The sequence below is a fragment of the Athene noctua genome, chromosome 4 (genome assembly GCF_965140245.1).
Source record: "Athene noctua chromosome 4, bAthNoc1.hap1.1, whole genome shotgun sequence".
Taxonomy (NCBI): Eukaryota; Metazoa; Chordata; class Aves; order Strigiformes; family Strigidae; genus Athene; species Athene noctua.
Window position 1 is genome coordinate 76,353,359 of NC_134040.1, and position 22,428 is coordinate 76,375,786.

The 22,428-nt window shown below is 40.0% G+C and overlaps 1 protein-coding gene across 3 annotated transcripts; it reads right to left on the reverse strand.

Moving 5' to 3' along the window:
* Positions 1-1,696: 1,696 nt before the first annotated feature.
* AGA (aspartylglucosaminidase) lies at positions 1,697-20,475 on the reverse strand. Of its 3 annotated transcripts, none has more exons than XM_074905785.1 (9): positions 20,337-20,475; positions 18,277-18,430; positions 17,521-17,633; positions 12,232-12,344; positions 11,166-11,280; positions 9,168-9,243; positions 8,222-8,329; positions 5,911-6,044; positions 1,697-5,071 (listed from the first exon to the last, which is right to left on the reverse strand). In XM_074905785.1, exons 1-9 carry the CDS (start codon positions 20,470-20,472, stop codon positions 4,971-4,973), a joined length of 1,050 nt encoding a protein of 349 aa, XP_074761886.1. In that variant the 5' UTR covers positions 20,473-20,475; the 3' UTR covers positions 1,697-4,970. The 3 variants fall into 3 exon arrangements, with proteins under 3 accessions (XP_074761886.1, XP_074761884.1, XP_074761885.1); XM_074905783.1 differs by having other exon boundaries at positions 8,222-8,321; positions 9,190-9,243; positions 20,337-20,471; XM_074905784.1 differs by lacking the exon at positions 8,222-8,329 and having other exon boundaries at positions 20,337-20,471.
* Between the last annotated feature and the right edge of the window lie 1,953 nt (positions 20,476-22,428).

Consider the following 22,428-nt stretch of genomic DNA (forward strand, 5'->3'; position numbering starts at 1 on the left):
GCAGACCTGCTTTCACAAAAAGCCTTTTTCCTGTTGGGAGTGTTAGGTTCTGTAACAAACTCTGTATGCTTGTCTTGGAAAATTAACAACTTCAGGTTCTTCCCATCTGTACATAAGAATATTTAGATAAGCCAAGGCCACTGGAATTATTGCTAAACTGAATTTCTTATTCCTTGGGATCTTTAAATGACAAATGCTAAGAAAGTAGAAATATAAAATGCAACCCAATTTCACAACTACATTCAAGTGACAGAGCTCACCGATTTTATATGTTGCACAACACCAATCAAAATAATAATTTACCAACAAACAGAATTAGAGCCGAAATGTATTTTGGAGTCAGCCTGGAAAGCATGCAAAGGATGAAAACAAGAGACTTCCTCTTCAGGAGGAACATGAAAGGTTTTTTCATGCAGAGTTTTGAAATCACCATGTCTAACCAGTAAAAAACTCTGATAACACAGTTGTTTCTGTAAAACTCTACCTGAAAAGTATAATCAAACCCTCTTCTTTCAAAGATTTTTCTCTATCCTACTGGAAAACTAAACAAAACAAAACCCACCAGTAACAGAAATTCCCTGAACAACTGGCACACTTGAAAGTTGCTGTTGCTTCTATTTCACAGACCATCATCTGTCACTGTGAAGAGAATGAAAACACAGCAAATGTTGTTAAATGCACAAATATCTGAAATAGTGACTCAGCAGCTTGAACAGTAACAACAGAGCTAGTCATAAAATCCTGAGATTCTGCCACAGCTGCTCTGCAGACATTTCAGTACTGTTCTTTTTGCTGTAAATTTAATGAAACTTATGTGGAGGAATTAACAGATCCCTCAGTGAGAACATCTCTAGTTCAGTGCTTAATATAGAACGTACTACTTGTAGATTAGAGCTAAAGTAAATTTAACCGTATCACTGATGTCCCCTCACACACACAGACTACAGATAATAGAACTGAAATCCTACATATATTTTCTATTTCAAAACAAGGATGAACACAGTTGTTAATGAGTTACAGCAGTCATGCAATACCCAAACAACAAATGCTAAAAGAATTTTTAAGTTAAAAAGCAATCAGCACCACTTGTTTTTACCCTATGAAAAGATAATAGATTCACTCCATTTTATATAGTATTACTTGTAGATTCTGTCTGAAAGATCAACCTTGGATTCTCTGAAAATCTGAATTATTCCTGACTGAGGCAGTTGTGGATGAAAAGCCGTATTCCAGTGGTAACCTACAGTGAAATGACAGGCAAGTTCTCTTCAACACTTGTATACAAAACATCATCAGGGTTCACACAGATTGTTTTATTAAAGAACAATTCAGTGGCATGCAAAAACATGGCATAGTTGGCTTTATTAATCAGACCACTGAGCTAAGATTCTTTCTCTGTCTCCACTGGATGAAGCTATAATTTCGTAAGAAGTTTTCAAAATAGAAAAAAGCAGGCTAGCTAGAAGCTAATGAATTTGAAAACACAGTTGGACTCAAAAAACCCCCACAACTTTACAGAAGGAATGCATTCAACTATACCACTAAAGTACAAATACATTCTGTGTAGGTTTTTTCTGCATTTTGTAGTACAAGTTTGAGTGTAAAAACTTAGAAATACAAAATTCCTTGAAATCAGGAGCAGTAAGACTCCCCCCCACCCCCACCCCCACCCCCCCCCCCCCCAGCAGAAACTGTCACAGTTTTTGCTTACTTTCAGCAAGGATTTGTACTTGTAAAAAGCTTTCTTAAAAAACTTCATGCGTCTGCTAAGCGTAAGAGAACAGCCCTACACTAGCAACCTTTAAAAAAATAGTTTTAATACAAAATATTAAGTAAATTAGTTTTTAAGTCCAGAATTCTCTCCATTACATCAGATCAGCACATGTATAAATATTATCATTTAATACACTGTCAAATTAACAATGTATTAAAATAGTTTGCACAAAACTAACCCCTTCATTTATGATAACTAATTCAGCATGACAAAGCAACTATTAGACTATAGACTATTAAACCACATGTATTAGTACATATGTCTCATGGAGACAAGATCGTGTATAGGTGAGCAGACTATGCAGTAAGCTAGAATTGTAACTCGGTGCCTCCAGGTACACTGTTACAGAGCACTCACCTTTCAGCATGGGCAATCCTAGCCTCTAGAGGCACACACTAGCTAGCACAGAGTGGCATAAGCACACCAGAAAGCAGGCCGTGGATGCTCTCTCAAAAATGAATCCCAGTGGAATCAGCTGCAGCAGTTTGAGAAGTTACCACTCAGCTGCCAGTACCGAAACCTCCTAAATTCAGTGCACAGTGTTATCTCCAAAGTAACAATCATCCGGATTTTAGTCATCTATTTCCACTTGACTGCCTGAGTTACCTGAAGATACAGCAGCCATGGCAAAGGGTTGTAAGTGGGACAGGTAGAGAGAACTTAAACCACTGCAGATATATTCAGTAAGAGCTTCTTTGACTAAAGCTTGTTGTGGCTTACAGTGTACTCTGTGCAACAGGATGCTCTGAAGAGCCAGTGACAGAAGTGAATCACCAAATAAATGACTTTGCTGATGAAGTTCAACAGCAGGTCATTAAAACTGGCTATTCTAGCTTGAACTTTTTCCAACTTTCAAAGACTCCATCTTAGAACATAAGGCAATAATCATTCTAAAGCACAGTGCAAGTATCTAAACCATCTTATAAATGATACATTAAGGTGTGCTTTTATTACCCAATGATTTTATTCAAGTAGACAAAGAATAATTAAAGTGTTTATAACAAGACATGCTCATTTTATTTGCTCCCTCCTTTTAACTTCCTAGCTCAAGTTTAGCAAAGATTCAATTAAGTGATCAATGCGCCACCAAATTAAGAAAACAATCAAACAGATCTTCAAATACTTATGGAACAATCCTCAAGATGCTGAAGTTCTATTACAAATAAATCCTGGTATCTCCAGAGAAAGTGACAAACCCAGCTTTGTCAGCTGTAGGTAACTGTCATGCTCCAGGTATGCAACTGCTCCTTCGCGGGGGTAGGCGTGCTACAGGAATGTGCAAGCGCACAGCACATTAGTGACAAGGAAATCACAGTGATTAAGATTCATGACTTCGCCGACAAAAAAAGGTGACAGGAAGATTTCCACGTCTTCACATCCAGTCAATGCAGTACTCCTTGAAGGCTGGTACTACCAGGGATGTTTGGATGTCCTCTTTATTCAAACATTTCACAACAGCTGAGAATACAAGTTAGAAGGGTTCACAAGGAGGTGCTCCTTATCTCTTTAAAGCTTTGAATGCTTCACTATTCTTCAACCCTGTCCTTGCTTGTCAGCATTTGCATGTGATTTTCTTTTCAAGAGAAAACACGGACTAAATCTTAGAAAGACAATTAAATATTCTCCAAATAAGTCTCATGTGTAGAGGCAGAGCTCCTCCTGTTCCCTGACCTTTACTCCAGACTTCTGCCAAATATGTTCTTAAATGGCAAAGTGAAGATCCAGTTCAATGTTTACTATTCATCACTTCTGGTTACTTACTTCTTATAAAAACAGACTACAAGACCCATAGACACTTTGGTCTCTTTGCATACGTACTACCACCTGTCCACTTTATGAGCTATTGTTGAAAGCTGTTCTTTTTTCCAATAACCAAAGCTCTACTTTCCCAAAAAAGCAGGTGAAACTTGGCATCACTTGGCACTAAATCACAACAGATAACTTTCAGTGGTATTTAGAACCAGAGTTTGACTGTCAGGTTTGAAAAAATTTAAAAATTGAGTTGGGATGTAAGGTAATGCCGATTAAATTCATGACTTGAGACCTCAGTAGTGAAGCACATTAATTTCAGGCATTTCACTTAAATGTAAATTTTTAAACATAGATGAATTGCCTATGCTAACTGTGAAAGTGTCAGCACTAGCTTGTCACAAAGTGTTCATAAACAACAGTTTGCAAGGATGTCTCAAACAACTTGAGTGGGATGGCCTCTGGAGGAGAAGCGGAGCACGCTCAGCAGAGGTGGGGCGGTGGGCCATTTCTCTCCCCCTCCTTCCTGTTGTTGCCCAGAGACAGAACGTGCCTAACTGCACAGGTACAAACCAGAGAAAATGAGAACCTTCTGAACAACCTACTGCACACGTGTAAGAAAGACTATATAAAGAAAATACCTCTCGTGTGTCTTTGTTGACCCACCAACTATGGACCAAGCTGGCTACTCTGTGACAACACGGGATCCAAGGGTGGTGATTCCCCCTTTCCTAGCCCTTCTTCCTCTTTTTTTCCCTTTCCTCTTTTTGCTCTCTCTCTCTCTTTCTTACATACATTCATGTATGCCAGTTTCATACGAAGTGAATTGTGACTGGTTGATCAGTGACGAGTTATCAGGAAAACAGTCTCACATCAAAGTGCCTTCATTTGTTTGCTGGATATTTATCAGTTGATTGTTGCCAAATACTTTCTATTCACTCACTCAAGTGGTCAATTAATAAAGTGACCAGCACAATTGTTCCTCTGAGTCACTGTCATGACTCAGCCTGCCCTGTGGCTCTGCAGAGCAGAGACTGGCTCTTCCACTGGCATGCAGATTCTCGGGGAATTCAGAAGATTCACCCCCCTCGTAACCTCCTGTGTGGGACAACACATAACTATAATTTTGCAACTCTGTTCACTTCCCTCAAATTACAGTAATTTTTTTAAACCTTGATCTAGATTACAGTACCCATCTACAATCATTTAGAAATAGATTACCAAGATAATTACATTAGGAAACCACAGATTGAGCTTAGTTGCACTATGGTAAATCATAACGTAGAAGATATCAAAACCAGTGAAGTAGTAGCTGCACCATCAACATACCTTTGTACTTGTTCACATGGTTATTGCAACCATGAAAATGAACAACCATTTAAAAAAGTAACACCTGGAAAACCTTAGCACTTTCCTCTAAGTTTAGATATTAATAGGACAAAAGAAATTAAATGCAATCTACTACTTGTTCAGTTGGATGATTTAACAAAGGGCTAGAAATCATGAAGTGAAACTGAGTGAATCCGGGAATTTTATTACATGCAGCACCTGGGAAAGAAAGAAAAAAAAAAGAGTATAATTTGCTACGTTTGGGATTAGTGTCTTTGTCATTGTACTTTATCATCTAAAGACCCAGTTACTAATTCTACTACAATGGTGTCATTATTCTTTTACAATCTGTTTAACCCAAGACATCTTGACTATTTAATTTTTAAGTAAAAATACAGTGCTACTGACTGCTGTAGTGCAATTAATGCCCTTATAATACAATTTGAAACAGTAACGTGAGTTAGGAAAATACCTCTCTCTCTTTTTCAATCCTGATTAACTTAATGAGTTCCTCCAACACTAATCTCTTAAACACAGAACTATGGGAAATAAGAGATCAAAGAACAGCAATAAGCAGTCTAACTAAATAAGCTGTGTTGATTAGCAAATTGTATTTCCTACTGATCTAAGAGTTCACTAATGAGATGCCTGGCACAATGACTGATCTTCGATTGCTTTGAGGCTATGCTTAACATTCACATTCTCCTTGCCTTATGCTGTATCTAGGGGAGGCATAAGCATTCTTTTTTAAAACCTTCAAATTAATCATATACAGTCCAGGAAAACACATGAAGGTTGTAAATATTTTTGATTTTTACTGAGACTTGCATCAATTTTGCACAAGTCTAAGATATCAAAATGAAGAGAAAAAATTCAAGTATCTAAAATCCACACTAGGACACAGATGCCCTGCTAGCCAGCATTTGATATGAACGGCCAGTACTGCTGCAGTGTTCAAAGAATAATTAAAGCATTCTGCTTTAAAATCCACCTTCAATTTTGTACTTCTGTGACCTAGTTAGGGTCAACAAGCTTTGTCAGATAAGCAAAATACATACCGTAACTTCCAGTTGTATTGGCACATATAACAGCGCCAAAGAACTTTGGAGAATACTTCTGGATTCTGGAAATAACTTTCTGACAGGCTACTGTTGGGTCTGTTCCCATCCTCATATACTCCACAGCTTGATAACTAAAAAAACAACCAAGCCCACACCCAGACAGTTAGCCAAACTCAGGTTATATACTCTAAAAAAACATTGACAGACCTTGATTTATTTGAATAATGGAAAGACGTGATAAATAATCTTTAACCAAACTTTGTATTGGTAATTATTGCTCAAGTTCTACATGAAAAGTAAACAGAAATAGAACTAAAAGGGACTGCAAGATGTCATCTATGACATCTGTCATCCTAAGGCAGGAACAAGCCTGGGATAACTGATCATTTGCAGCAGAAGAGGCCAAGCAACAGATCAGTTAAAGAACTGCAACAAAGCAGTTAAAGAGTTAGTGGCTTTTATTTTTCATTGCATGATTAAGTCTGACATTAAAAGTTATCATTAGTTTTCAAAAAGGCCAATGTCAAGATGCTTCTTTGGAAAAAACTGACCACCAATATTACATAACTGATAAATTACTGATTTCAGTAAGCATTAAAAAAATCTTTCAGACAAAACCCAAGTTTCTGAAAACCTCAAAATTGACACATTTTCTTTATTTCATGAATATGAAGGTAGAATGTTTTATTTAATGAATATGAAGGTAGAATGTTTTGATCAGGACTTTGAGTCACTTTCAAACTTTTTGCAAGCTAATTTAAAAAAAAAAAAAATTACACTAAATGAAAGAGTACTCAAAATGAACTTCATTTTTATCTACAGTATCATTAGAGAAATGACTAGATGGGTATTGCCTGAGATGAATCAGTTGCATTTCCAAAATGTCCTGAGGCAAAAAAGATACTTTTGCTGTTGTTTTCTTTCAGAACCTGAAGATTAAAAGAAAATGCATAATATAACTTACAAGAAAACCACCTTAGAATTTGTTTTGATGAAAGATGCATTTACCAAAACCAATTCTTGTTACACTAAGACTCATCTACAGATAGCATTAACTACAGATGTTATTAAAGTACCACAGAAACAAACTTTCCTTGCGTTTTGAGACTCCCTATTACCTTTGATTTATTCTAACAGTCAAATAGGTTCAAGTTGTCTAAAGATAACTAGCTGAATATAAAGCTGTATTTCACAGGGGTCTCTTCACTAATCAAAAAACTCAGTAAAATGTTACTATCTCAAAGAAGGCGGATAGAAAATATTAGCAATTTTGCCCTTTATTTGACACTTCCTTCACTTCTGGCAGGTCAATTCTATTCTTTGTTTTCTTGTGGGAATATCTAAACAACATGGAATTAGGAAAGATCTGCATCTACAAGGAACCTGTGATTAACCACCTAGTCTGAGTTGTTTTCTAAAACCCATTGGTGTCAACAAAATGTTTTAAGCATTACAGCCAAACCCTTCAGGCTGCTAAACTGTAATGTAAGATTTTATTGATTAACCTCGTAGTGGAGCTCAACTCCCTACTACTGTTGGTATCTGATACCTCAGGATAATTCATGAAGTTGTCAATTGCCTTATGTTTCAAGACTGCCTCGGAACAGCTTGAAACTCATTGAGGACATTTGTAAATATGCAACAGCTAGTAGGCATTCATAACTGCCAGATTTTCAGAAAAAGCATCTGAGTAATATGAAGGCCACTCCTATATATTCTCCCAAGCATCAGTGCCCATTATGTTCAGCATAGACTTCTATAACTCATTCCCACTGAGGCTGACCCACGAGAATGACTGTCAAGACTCAGTGATGAAAACAGCCATATTTTACACGGGTTATTCACCCACGACGACAGCACTAAAACACCTCTTCAAGTTTCAAATTAGATGGAATTACATAGGACTGTTATAGTGACAACCCCCACTCTCCTGAGCAATCTAAGACTCACTCCTCATCCTTTCTACAATTTGTAACACTTATTTCCCACACAACAAAGCACTTTGAAGGAGAAAGCTAATCAGTTCTGTTAAAAAGCATGCAGGTTGGGAATACACTCATTACCTGCTGCCTGTTTGCTCACAGCTTGACAGCATTAAGGGATCTGTCATCAAGATATTTAAGAAGTCACTTCTTTTAAGACAGATCATAAGGATGACTTGATTCTGCTACTGTTCTTTCCCCTTCCACTCTTCCTTTACTCCCACTTCAGCAACCAGTAAGTCAGACTGTCTTTTTAATCAATTACTTCATCTGCTGAGTTCACATTTTGCTAGAGAAAGCTAGCAACGTCTGCCCTAAGGACAAACCTGGGTAAGAAGCGCATCATGACGTCACCATCCCCAGTGGCTGCAGCTCCTCCGGCTGTACTATCTGCATAGGATCCTGCTCCAGCTATCGGAGAATCTCCTACACGGCTGTAGTGAACAATGGAAAAAAACCCAAACAAAACCAACCCAAACCAAAAAATGGAAACTACAGAAAACGGTAATTTACTAATTCCAGTGGGACTGCATTAATGGAGTAGCCCTTGGCCTGATATTGACAAGTTCTTATGACATGAGCACACTTCTAACTTTGTCAGCCTTACTGCCTCCAGCTGGGTTAGTGTTAAACCCACAGGAGAAAAGAACAGGTAAAGAGGTCACTCCTCTGCATTCAGAAGTCTTGCCTTGAAACTACCAATAAAAGTGATCTGTGATAACCTGACTGACCTGAGGCTTAATCCACCCCCAATGCACAACTGTTTGTTATTATACTGACTACAGTTAAGGCAGTAAGGTTTAGCCAGTGGGCAACAGTAAGCAGCTGGGGACATTAGTAAGTTCAGTAACTTGCTGCTAAATTCAGAAGCTGTCTGACTTAAGGTTGACAGACAAGATTCCAAACTGGGTAGAAAAAAAATCTCAAAGACAAAATACAAGCCTGGGGCTCTAATTCTTTGTACACTGCTTTTGAGACTATGCACCTCTCTGGAATTCTCATTTATCTCTGGTGCCTTGCCTTACAAGCTGCCTCACAACTGTGCCAGTTTGTGTCTCTATGGTGAATTAAGCCAGCTGAAAAACAAGCATTCTATCAAACACAAATCATCTTGCAACTGAATCAGTTTGTCAGTATTAGGATTTACAGCAGTGCCCAGAAATAGGCAAGGCTATTTTGTGATCATCGCCATCTAAAACATATAACCTTTGGATAAGCTTAATGCAGGAAATGAGATGGGAAGAAAACTTTTTTGTAAAACCAGATACTAACCCTGGAATTTTGTGGGCTGCACCATTAGTAGATGTCCCAGAAGCAACAGTTCCACTCTCGCCAATTACAACCATACCTAAAATTTTCAATAGAGATGAAACATTCTGAAACACTCTAACAAATCTGTTAAACTGACACTATGGTTATCAAACAGAGCCATGATGCACAGACTATTCAAATTACTGATACCCTGAAACACTGCAAAGTCATACTCAAAGAAAACAAATTCTTTGTAAAACACATCTGGGAAGTTTTTCAGTGTATTACAAGAGCTCAGAAGGGACTCTAGAACAGCAAGTGCTGTACTGTTCAGAGCTGCACATTACTGCTGCCCAAGCAGCCACTGTCTCCTGATATACACCTGCATTAACCAGTAGACAAGTGCCTGGTGTCATCACATCCTGCACTGGTACCATAAGAACAACAAAATGTGAAGTTATAAATGGTGCTCGAGGGAGATTAAAAGAAAAGCCAGGAGGATGAGCTTATACTTGGCAGACGGTGAATACTGCCTACCAAAGTAACAGGAATTACATGACAGGCAAATGTGTGGATGAGCCTACCCCTTATTGGTTTGTGCTGATAAGGAAGCCACTGCCTCATTAGAGTAGTTTAGATTGGTACTTGCAACAGGATTTGGGATCAGCTGATTCTCCACTGAGCAAAACTTTATCTCTTTAAGAGATGGCAGAAATTGCTGCTGGCATGAAACTCCAGTACAAAGTGAGAGCCAAGAAACAGAATTCAAATGCCATGATCTCACTTAGCTGTACCCCCTCATAAAAAGAGCTTCCTAACCAGTAGAAGCTAAAAGCATTGAGGTGCTGAGTCTATGGCTACCATTAGCCTCTGCAAAACGACTGGAAGAGCATCAGTTCCTACCAACTTCTTAAACACATTCTGAATGAAGACTTTTCTCAAAATGTGTTAGTCAAGGAGACATTTCATATACAAAACAAACAGTGGAGCAGGAGAACTTGATAAGCCCATCATATAGTATAAAACAGCTCAGGACTACTTAATGACACAAGCAATTCCTGAATTGCATTTAGCAGATTCCCCTCTCATCCTGACACTCCACAGTTTCCACATTTTCTAGAACATATTGAAGACTGTATATCCCAGTAAAGAAAGCTACCTACCAACTTAAGAACTCGGTAGGTTGCCTGGCTTCTGTAGAACATTAATTGGTTATTAGTAGGGTGGACTGGAAGCAAAGAAGAAAGATTCACACTTGAAACAAGCTGTTAATTCTTGGTGTTGCAAATAATGTTAGGCAAAAAGTTCTGAACTGCTAAACTGAGAAAAATCCAGACTAAAACAAAAAAGTGTAAGTTTCAAGACTACAAAGTATAAAGCTTTGAAAGACATGAATCTGTAACTGCTCCAGTCCTTTGTCTGATCTGCTCACTAATCAGCTTATAGGCTTAGCAATTAACAATCCTCAATCAGTAAATTCTTAGAAGTCTTTGGGGACTACTACTGCTAACCTGCTTTAAGCATTGTAGTTTCTGTAAAAATGTATTGATTTAGTCAAAAGCCAGAATAGAAGAAGAAAGAAAGTAAGCTCTATTTTATAAGTTTAAGGACTGTTTGGCAAACAGTCTAACTTTTTAGGTTAGACTAGGGGTGACTCGACCTATGTTAACCATAATCAAGATAAAAATAGTTATTTTTAACCTTGATCAGTTTTCTAAGAATCCATAGCTACCCGAGCAATTATGCCAAGAACATATGACAGAAAAGCAGCAGGGCAATGAAACAGCTAAGGGCTAAAAATGAAGCAAGTGGCGGTGCAGCCAGCGCACTGGAAAAAAAAACACAAAAAAATTCCTACTTTTAGGCATTCAATCCTAACACATAAGTAACACAATCTTGAAACCACTATAAATAGGAAATAATGCTTATATGAAACACTTGTCTTTAAACTCAGTATGATTTAAATTGTAGGGGAATGAGGAAAAAAAAAATAGCATCAGAGTTACCAAAGGTTGTTACCAATAGTATCATGATTATGAACACTTCTTTGTGAGATGGTCTGTTCTTCTTTACAAGTTACTTTTTCAGGCCGCTTGTATGGTCCACAGGATTTTGAAGAGTCTGGTACCACATTCTGTAATTATTTTGTTATTTGCATGAATAACATATTATGCTGCATTACAGATAAACTTAAAAATACTACAATCAATATCTATAATCTACTACACATATATCAGATGCCCAATACTTTAATTATACAGCCATACTGAAATCCCACAAGTTGTTTTGTTTAAAGAATAAAGACTGACTTGTGGTATTATATGTTTTTCCTACTAGGAAGTTATGTTGTTCACATTAAAGAATCTCTTTTGCTCAATTGACCAGTAAAAAAGAAAAAACAAACCACTCATTCTTCAGCAAAATTAAGAAAATCTTCAAACTGAAAAAACAATCAAATGAACTAAGCTTGTTTTACTAATGTCAAGATATTATGTCCAGTCACTATCATAGTCAAGATATTCTCCCAGTTGAAAAACAGAATACGTATTGAATTAAAATGGTTCAGTAATGCAGCATTTCATATCCAAGATACAACGAAGGCAGTGCATAAATATGTAGAAATCTGCAACTCCAACCCCAAAATAAAAAAAACAAAGCCACCCTTACCACAACAGGCAAGTTTAACAGAGAGCTGCATTAATGTGATGTGTTCACAGGTCTGAATAAGGCCACTCTAAGGACCTTAATTGCTACTGTAAGATTTTCTTTCAGTAATTTATATATGCATCAAAAAAATACATGCACTACTTTTAGTTTGAGAAGTTCTGCCCAAATTTGAAGATAAAAAAGAAATTTCCCTCACTAAAACAGCAACGTCAAAACCAGCAGGATTTAAGAAGTAAGAGCTAGATGCATACTCTTCCCGAGTCTACCAAATGCTTGGCAATTCCAAGTTTGTTCTGTTTAATAAGCAAAACTTTTTTATTTCTTCACATGTAAAGCACAACTTCGCCATAAGCTGAAGAGGCAATGCTGCATTACTGACTTTCTAAACCCCCACTTCACCACCATCACTGCACTGTACCTTCCAGTAGTTTGGCTGACAGCTTTGATTAAGCCACTGTGAATACAACGAAAGAGATTTTTGGGTAGTTAAATCTTCGTATGGAAGCCCCATTCTTACAGCAAACAGGGAGGCTTTAAAAGAAACAACAAAACCAAAACCATCGATTTATTAACATTTTAATATATTTTATGATAATATTCATGTAATGTTATCTAGAAAACAAGAAATTCTACATTCTTTATGGAACTGAGAAATATTTCTTCAGAGAGCAGTTATCAGCCATTATAGTGATGCACAGCTGCAGTAACAAACTCTCCTTTCATGGCCAGTATCAAATTTTCTCAGTTCACTGTAACTGTGTTAACATGTAAGTTTTATCATTGAAAGAGAAACAAATTTAACTCTGTTAATCAACTGGACACAAATAACCTGGAGCAAGAGTGGCCTGGGCCGTGTGTGTCACAAATATTTAACTAAGTGATACAAATAATAGCATATTTTCCTTAAAAAACTAATCTTCTATGAAATGTAAGTAAACTAGTAGCACAAGATTGGCACTAACCACTGGTATTTGCAGAAATCAAACCACCATCTTACATCATTCCTTGCAGCTTTAAAAGTGACTGCTTCATTGTTTTTAAAATTAATATAGTATGCATCAAGGGAGCAAAAGAAATGCCAACACAAGCAGTGGAAGAATGCTGTACTTCTAAAAATTGCTTTCACAGTTAGGGAAAGAGAAAAAGAAAAAGGATCTAACTGTTCCATCTTTTAGTTGTACATACCTTTGATATTACCTAGCAACAGATACTGTTGCTAGATTCAGATGCTTGAACAATTTGTATTACCAATCCTTGATAATAATGTCACTATAAGACACAGCTGAACAAGCTTCTCCAGTACAAGAATTAGGAAAAGCCTTTAATTATTTTTGGACAACTTTTCTGCATTTTTCTTAAAAACTAACACAATTAAAGTTTCTTCACTCACAGGAAAATAAAAATAACAGCTTCAAATAAATATTTATTTATTTTCCCATTTCTAGAACAAACAAGCAGTGGTTTTTATGGTGTTTGGGTTTTGTTTGGGTCTTTTTTTAAGGTAAAATTTCGCTTGTGCATGTTTGTCAGTCATTCTTTCGTGACGTTTGAAGCCTTATTTCTATTCCAGGAAGCACAGCTGGTCATTTTTTACTCTCTGAACTTTTTACTTGGATTATTGGTTTAAGTATTGCTAGGACAAAAAGGAAAAAGTTCAGGGACACTATGATGTGAAACTTTCCGGATTATTGGTTTAAGTATTGCTAGGACAAAAAGGAAAAAGTTCAGGGACACTATGATGTGAAACTTTCCGATCTGTTGGAGACAAACCTGAAAATTTCTTGGCAGATAACCAAAATAATCCTTTTCCTCACTTGTAATCATTCTGCACTAAATGCTTCTCACCAGACTCAGCCCTACATTGGTAGAGATGGCCTTTATTGCTAGTTTTCTAAGAGTTGTCCTAAAGAAATTAGGCAATGAATGGAGAAAGCAGTTCTTTTAACAGTGCAAGAACTGCTCACTGTGGTTAGCTGCACCTGTTCAGCAAAAGCTACACCAAGAACAAGAAGCAGGGAACTACAGGCTGATCAGCCTCACCTCTGAGGTGGTGATCACTGAGAGGTGATGTAATCACTAAGACGATGTAACTACCCTGGAAACCATTTCCAAGCACAGGAAGGACAAGAAGGTGATCAGAAGTAGTCAGCATGGCTTCACAAAAGGGAAGTCATGCTTCATCAGCCTCATAACCATCTATGATGAAACAACTGGCTTGGTAGATGACGGGAGAACAGTGGATATTGTCTACCTTCATTTCCATAAGGTTTCTGACACTGTTTCCCTTAAGATCCCCAAAGAGAAGGTGATAAAGTATTGGCTGGATGAGCAGTGACATGGACTGAAAACTGGCTGAAGGGCTTAGCTCAGAGGGTTGTGATCAGTGGTGTGAAGCCTAGTTGGAGCCAGTAACTAGCAGTGTACCACTAGGGTCAATACTGGGTCCAGTAACGTTCAGTATCTTCATTACTGATCTGCATGATGGGGCAGAGTATATGTACCCTCAGCAAATTTTACAGATGATACAAAACTGGGAGGAGTGGCTGAAGCACTGGGGGTTATGCTGGCATCCAGAGTGATCTTGACCGGCTAAAGAAATGGGCTGATAAGAACCTCAGACAGCTCAACAAAGAGAACTGCAAAGCCCTGCACCTGGGGAGGAACTACCCCATACACCAGTACATTCTGGGGCCACCCAGGGAGAAAGTAGCTTGGCAGGAGAAGACCTAGTTCTGGTGGGCGGCAAGCTCAATGTCAGTGTATTGGGTCTGGCAGAGCTGGAATTGGTTTCCCCTGCAGCAGCCCTCACGGTGCTGTGTTTCGCGTTGGGAGCTGGCAGGGTGTTGGCACCACCCCGGTGTTGTGGCTGCTGCTGAGCAGGGCTTACACAGCACCAAGGCTCTTTCTGATATTTCCCCCAGTGGGACGGGGTGGGCAAGATCTTGGGAGGGGACACAGCCAGGACAGCTGACCCCAACTGACCAAAGGGATATTCCAGACCATATGACGTCTGCTCAGTATAAAGCTGGGAGAAAGGAGGAAGGGGGTGGGGTCACCCTTGGTCCTCCGAGGCAACCACTACGGTATGGGAGCCCTGCTCCTGAGAAGGCCCCATATCGCCTCTTCATGGGAAGTAGAGAATAAATGTTTGCTTTTGCTTCTGCGCGCGGACTTTTGCTTCGCTTTGCTTATATTAAAACTGCTTTTGTTTCACCCACAAGGGTTAGTTTATCTTCTTTCCCCTCTTTACCCTGTTGAGAAAACAAAGGGGGGGGGGGGGGGGGAAGTGATAGAGTGACTTGGTGGATACCTGGCATTTAGCCAGAGTCAAACCATCACAGTCAGTCAGCAACGTGCCCTTGCAGCAAAGACAGGTAACAGTGCAGGCTGGGCTCCACATTAGGAGGAGTGCTGCCAACGGGTCAGGGGAGGCGATCCTTCCCCTCCACTCAGCATTGGAAAGGCCACACCTGGAGTACCATGTCCAGTTCTGGGCTCCCCAGTACAGAGACATGGACATACTGGAGAGAGTCGAGCAAAGGGCCACAAAGATGATTAAGGGACTGGAGCATCTCTCCTATGAGGAAAGGTTGAGGGCGTTGAGACTCTTCAGCCTGGAGAAGAAAAGGCTCTGGAAGGGATCTCATCATTGTATAAAAATATCTGAAGTGAGGGTGTAAAGAAGAGTCACATGGAAAAGACGAGGGGTAATGGGTACAAGCTACTCCTGGGGAGATTCCAATTGGACACAAGAGGAAAATTTTTCACAATGAGAACAATCAGTCACTGGAATAACCTCCCCCAGGAAGTGGTAGATTCGCAGTACTGGACACTTTTAACATTCAGCTAGACAGGGCACTGGGCCATCTTGTCTAGACCATGCTTTTGCCAGAAAGGTTGGACCAGATGATCCTTGGGGTGCTTTCCAACCTGGTATACTACGATTCTATGAAACAAAATTAATGCATGACACAGCCTGCCTTCTCCTCCCTAGTGTCAACCACTCAGAAATTAAATTTTAAGAGACAGGCAGACTTTCCCAGATTATATCACTAAATATATACAAATAAAAGTGCAGTTTAGTTATTGGGAAATAATAACCTCAGCAATTTTTCATCTTGAATAAAAAAAAAAAGGCTGCAGAGATTATATACATTTATATGAAAAGGTTCTAGCTAGCTTTTCTAGTGAAAATGTAAATATTTTTATTTAGAAAAGAAACTGTCGTTTTCTCTCACATGCTGATTTGAAGGTTCAAATGTATTATTCTGAAGCTATAGCTCTAATTTCTCCTTATCAGTCTTCACCTGGTAAAGACAACTATAGTTTCCTTTATCCAAGCTCCTATTTCCACAGAAAATACATTCCTTCACAAGAAATATTATTCTTTCTCAATTTCTCCACTGCTCTGATTCGTTCACTAACATTTATCACCATCTCCAATTTTTACTCAGACATATCTTCCGCTTTCCAGTCTTTCTTTTGCCACAACTGCTACACAGTTTCTTCTGAGGAAGTTCTCACTGACAGCAAGGACTCGGTATATCAGCCTTGTCCACATGATTCTCATTATGCAAAGAGCTATCTTCTTAGGCTGTTCTTCTGCTTCTTATCTTTTCTGCTCATTCTACCAATCAAAAGTTTAAAATATTTTGGTAACTACCAATGAGGAAAGGACTAGTATGAGCATTTCTTCCTCTGCTATTTAACACCTGACCAATTTCTTTTTCAGTATCACCTGTGAAATCTCTCTTACCAAAGCCACTCATAACCTAATCATGGCCAACTGCTCAAATTAAATAGAATCCACAAATAGAGCTTTTCAGACCTTCTGTCAAACACTGTCCTCACCTCCCTCTATTGACCTATTTTACCCTATCAAAAAGCTGCCGTTACACTTATTTCTCTATCATTCTGTACACATTAATTCCTTCAAGAATCTTTTCTTATCAGTTTCAAAGCACTTGACTCACCCTTAATGCTCAGATGTCAATTTCCACACTTGTCTCCACATTTTTTTCTGAGCAGGCTCACACATTTTAAAAGTCCTTAACTGTGAGCCAAGTGACCTTCCACTCAATATTCATATACCTCCCTGGAACATACATCTTGTTTTGAAACCACTGTTACTCTAGCAGCTGCTCCTATTTTAAAAGCTCAACTATTCCTCCAGTTTGCTATTGCTCATTAGTTGTGCCTAGGAGTACAGCTCCTAATGTATTTTTTTTTCATTCAAGTTCTAGTATTTTTAAACTATGAAATACAGTAATCATGTTCAATATATACTAAAGTAGTAAAATGTATTATCTGTAATGTCTATTAATTCTGTCGTTCCTTAGAGAAAGTTACTTAATGGTTTTAAATTAAATGTTTACATCTAACAGCTTCTACAGCGTCTTGTACCAAATCATCCCTGATACTTTTGACAGCAGTGATATTAGCAAAGCCTTGGGATTATAAATTAATATTTGCAGTTAAATAGGTGGAAAGACCATAAAATTGTATTTTTCATGGCCAAATAACAGACTAAAACCTAATTCATATGCATGTAATAAGAAAGTAAACACTTTTGAATTATTCGACTAGATTCATTTGACTGTCAGGGAATCCTTCCACCTATATATTACCAAGATTAACATATGGCAATTTTAATAGGAAGTGTTTTAGAAAGGGGGTATGACTTGGAAACAGTTAAAGGAATAATTACCTGACTCTCCCACTAATAATGTATGCTTAGTGTATTCCATGACCTTCCGTGCTACACCAATTGCATTTTTTATATGCCTGAGATCCGCAACTGCCCCAACGTCCATAGTGTTACTGGAAACAAGAAATATTCAAAACTTGTTAAAAAAACCAAGAATAACTGTACATTTTTTATTAGACAAAATCTGTTTTCATCTAAATTAGAAAAATTGCTCCTTTAACGTACTGCTTTAATTGTTCTAGGTCATAGACAGACGGCATCACGCTAGTAGGGAAGAACTTCGTACACATATCATTTCCTTTCACAGGCATGGGGATGTTGCTCAAGTAACAATAACTACATCCACAGTAGGGTAACTATTTTGTTATATAAACTTGTAACATGAACCACACACTTGCAATTCCTTTTTAATCAGGACAGTTTTAAATGTTAACGTATAGAAGACAATTGCTGCAGAAGTGAAATATTTATGGAACGATTGTGCAGGGAAAGCTTACAATGCTACAAACCATCTGCTTTGCAAGTTCTCTATCTAGAGCCAGATAATGGAACTACATGTAAAGATTCAATAACAAACATGCCTAGCTACTATTCCACCAGTTAAAGAAGTATTTTTCCTAGTTCCACCAGTTTCCTAGTTCCACAAGTTAACATGTAACTTGTCCCATAGTCAGCCTGTACAACATCTCTGTACAACTCACATTAAAGTGTCTAAAAATGACAAGGATCATTCTTCTCTCCATGTAGTCTTCTTACCCATCCATAATCATTGCGTCCAGTGTTGTTTCTCCACTTTCATCTGGGCTTCCTCCATATCCCACACTCCCATCGCACTGGTCAATCTCACACTGACCACATCCTCTCTCAACTGCATCCAGCTCAGAACCTCCCAACTGTAATACTCTCCAAGCTGTAATCCACACAAATAATTAAACGTCACCAGTGAAAACAGGCTCCACTATGCTTTAAAGAATGTTTTAAAGATGGACATAATGAAGACGTACTATGTAAGCGGATAAAGAAAGTAAACTATAACTTCTAGGTGAAATAAAAATCCAAATATAAATAATTCAAAAGAATGTAAATCACTACTTTTCTAAACACTTTTTCTTGCATGTTTCGTTAGTGTTTCTGACTGAGTAACAAAGCTTTTTTCTGACTGGCAAAGTATTCTCTACTATCATCACAACTTTATGTATTAAATAACCTCCTGTGTACCCAGAACCAAACATTAGTTTATCACTGGTTTTTTAAAGCCTTTAGGGGGGAGGGAGAGGGGGAAGCAAAACTTTCATTTTAAAACAAGGAAGTTATAACAAGCAGTTCTCAAACGCTTCCTATGACAATACTAAGTGTCCAGCCGCAAAACAAAAAGATCTAAAACATACAGTGATCTAAAAGACTGAAACCTACATCAGTAACTTCATGAGAACAAAAAGTGTAAATGATATACAAGAAATTAGTCTCCACCTTCTCTTGTTCAACCCTTGGTCTTCTATTCTTCAGGATCTAGCTCAGAGTACAGTTTTGTAAGACATTACGAACACACCAAACAACACAACTTGAATAAACTGGGCCTGAAGGCTTTGCACGTATCATATTTCACAAGGCTGGACCTGAGGCCAGATTTTCCATCATGGCTGAGCTTGCTGCCAGTGACAGTTGCAGTCCTGCTTCCTCCTCCCTGTGCCGGCTCTGGGCTTCTTATCATCTGCCAGACCCAGCACAGGGGAGGTAACAGAAGGACACAGAGCTCAGCTCTTTTGGGAAGATCTATTACACTGTCTCAACCATCTCAGAACGTCTCATCTTCACAAATGCTGCATGCAGCTCCATGAAACTGCCTGCACCAAGGAAACAGTATGACTTAATACCTAGCAACCAACTCCACATATGGTTGTGCATTAGAAACTTCAGTGGAAACTGCGCCAATTCCCATGATCTTTATTTCTGTGATTAACCTTAACACAAGTTTTCAAAAGCTGCAAAGCAGTGCAGTGCAAAAGCCTTGCAGTTTTCATGACTGTATTTCACTTGTGACCTATACAAGGCTTTATAGGTAACTCATTTCACTAGCAAGACTTCCCTAATAAGGGGTTATTTACAACCCACCTATGCTAAACTAGCCTGCAAGTCTTTTAAAATCACTATCCACAACTAATTTATGTTGCCACGGGAAAAACTTACTTTGACTGTCAATAACATATCCCTAAACAAGACAGAGCTCCAAAAATACAATAAGCAGATCTAAATCTTTGGGGGCAAGAATGAATCTCGGACGAACACCATTACAAACAAGGCACCACTGCGAACGCCGCAAACCACATTATTAGCAGAAGAATGTTTGCAATCTAGCTTTTCCACAGTTCGTAACCTTTTTTTTTTTTTTTTTTTTAACCGCATTTTTCCCAACCTCGAAAGTTAAACCATCCGCTCGCAGGCTCTCGGCCCACACCAGGGCTCGGCAGCACTGCGCCATGGCTGCAAACGCAAGCCCAGCGCCTTGACCCCTTCCCATAGGCAGCGCTCCGGCTCCGGCAGAGCCGCCGCAGGCGCAGCCTCCCGGCCGGTTCCGACCTCGCTCCGCCCTGCGAGGGGCGCAGCGGGGCAGGAGGCAGCCCGGGGCCGCCGCAGCCGGGGCCGTTTATCGGACGCAGGGTCGCAGCCCGCTTCTTCCTGCCAGGCGTAAGCGCGGTCACGCCTAAGAAAATGGGTTTAACTCAACGCGCGGAGCGCCCCTCCGGCCCCTCAGCTTGAGGAGCACGGAGCGAACGGCACGGCCCTGTCCCACCCGGCCCGGCCCCCCGCCGGGGCACCTGTCTCCGCGGCCTTCCTAAACGCCCAGGTATTGATGGCTAGGGGCAGGGCGGCGGCTGAGGTGGCGCCCGCCGGCTGCAACACGACGAGCAGGAGAAGCGCGACCATCACGGCCCCGCCGCCGCCCGCCGCCATCGCCGCCAACCGCGCGCCTGCGCCGGCGCGTGCGCACCCGTCCCGTCGGCGGCGGAGCGGTGCGGCGGCCGGCTGCTGTGGGCGGCGGCGCGGGTTCTCCGCCACCTCTGCCCCCTACGCAGAGGTCGGCGCTTGGCGCGGCCTCCTGAGGAACGCGTCTGTGGCAAGGAAAACCCTGAGTAGCTCCCAGCAAAGGCCAAGGCCCAGAGTAGATTGAAATACAGTTTATATTTGTGGTACGCCGGGACGCGTGTGAAGGCCAGGCTCCCGGTGTGGAGGTCACAGTCCGCCAGTGGAATTACCGGCGCTGCAGCGTGGAGACGAGCCGTGGCCGTGGGGATGGGGCAGCGCCGTGGGCGTCAGCAGAGACCCAGAGCTGGGCCAGCCCCGTGGTGGTGTACAAAATAATCTCCACTTACGCTCGTGAGGTTCACATGCGGCGTTTTTACGTGTCGCCTTGTTAACGTGTGCGTTACGTTAACGTGCGCTTTGTCAAAAGTGGCTTAACGCCACAGAGATGTTTCTGCAAAGGGTCCGTTTGGGGATCTACTCTAGTGAATAGCTTATGGAAAAATTTGTAAAAAGCCTTGTTTTGTAGAAAGCGTAAAGCATATAACAGTTTCTTAATTCTGTCTCTGTCATTAAAGCTTCTCATTATAAACCACTAGCAATAGTTTAAAGTCATTTGACACATTGCCATAGTAGTCCAACTGTGTTCAGGCCCGTAGACTCACCTGCTGTCAGCATAATGCACCGATTCGTGTGCAGGGCTGATTACGTTCAAGCAGTCTCTGATCATCAACCAGCTATTATTTCAGAGCAATGTGAAAGAAGGTGGCTTCTGCGTCTACCACAGGAAGTGAATATAAAATAAACTCTTTTTTTTTTTTTTTTTTTTTTACTTTTTCAGCTCATTCTCATTACTCCTTTTCAATATATGATGGGCTGAACTGAATTACACTTTATCAGCAATGTCTCTGGTCTTGTATTTGTGCTAAGAGGAGATACTTGGGCTTCATGTGTGACAGGCTCAAGTCTGTAGGCATGTATAAATTGTAAAGTGTACCCAAGCTGGTTTAAAAAGCCTGAACCAATATTGTTTTTATTATAACAAAATGATCCACAGCCTTTGGAATAAAATTATTATGACAAAAGTATTATCCTTTATTACAGACATTACAAAACAATAAAATGCAAGATTGGGTTTGACTTTAGTAATAGCATAGTCTTGCTGTCAGCCAGTTCCCAAAAGCAAAACTACAAGTAGTCTACAGAAACCTTTACTCAGGTAAGTACTGGTAGCTGATATATTTCTGATAGTGCTGTTCTTATCTCTGTCATGTATTTCTGTGTAAAGCTGTTAGGGAAGGGAAAAGGTTCAAAATACAGATCTGAACTATTGTTAGCTGAAGGAAAATTTAGGACAATATTTTCAGAAAAATAATATAATAATAAAAGGAAAATATAATAAAATGTGTTCCTAAAAGTGGTATATTAATGATGTAGGAGTTTCAATAAGGCCAAATGCGGGGGGCTGCCCTTGGGCCACAACAACCCCCAGCAGCGCTACAGGCTTGGGGAGGAGTGGCTGGAGAGCTGCCAGTCAGAGAGGGACCTGGTGGTGTTGACTGACAGCCCGATGAACAGGAGCCAGCAGTGTGCCCAGGTGGCCAAGAAGGCCAATGGCATCCTGGCTTGTGTCAGCAATAGCGTGGCCAGCAGGGACAGGGAAGGGATCTGAGCCCTGTACTCGGCACTGGTGAGGCCGCCCCTCGATTCCTGTGTTCAGTTTTGGGCCCCTCACTCCAAAAAGGACATTGAATGACTCGAGCGTGTCCAGAGAAGGGCAACGGAGCTGGTGCAGGGTCTGGAGCACAGGTCATACGGGGAGCAGCTGAGGGAACTGGGGGTGTTTAGTCTGGAGAAGAGGAGGCTGAGGGGAGACCTCATCGCCCT

Bases quoted from the DNA above. Each gene is read 5' to 3' on its own strand.
- AGA (XM_074905785.1), bottom strand. From the start codon at position 20,472: ATGGCGGCGGGCGGCGGCGGGGCCGTGATGGTCGCGCTTCTCCTGCTC. The intron at 12,345-17,520 runs GTAATTATTCCT...TTTCTTTTAAAG, and splicing joins ATTATTAGTGGGAGAGTCAG to CCTCCCTGTTTGCTGTAAGA. The intron at 8,330-9,167 runs GTTAGTATCTGG...TGTTCACTACAG, and splicing joins GCAGCCCACAAAATTCCAGG to CCGTGTAGGAGATTCTCCGA.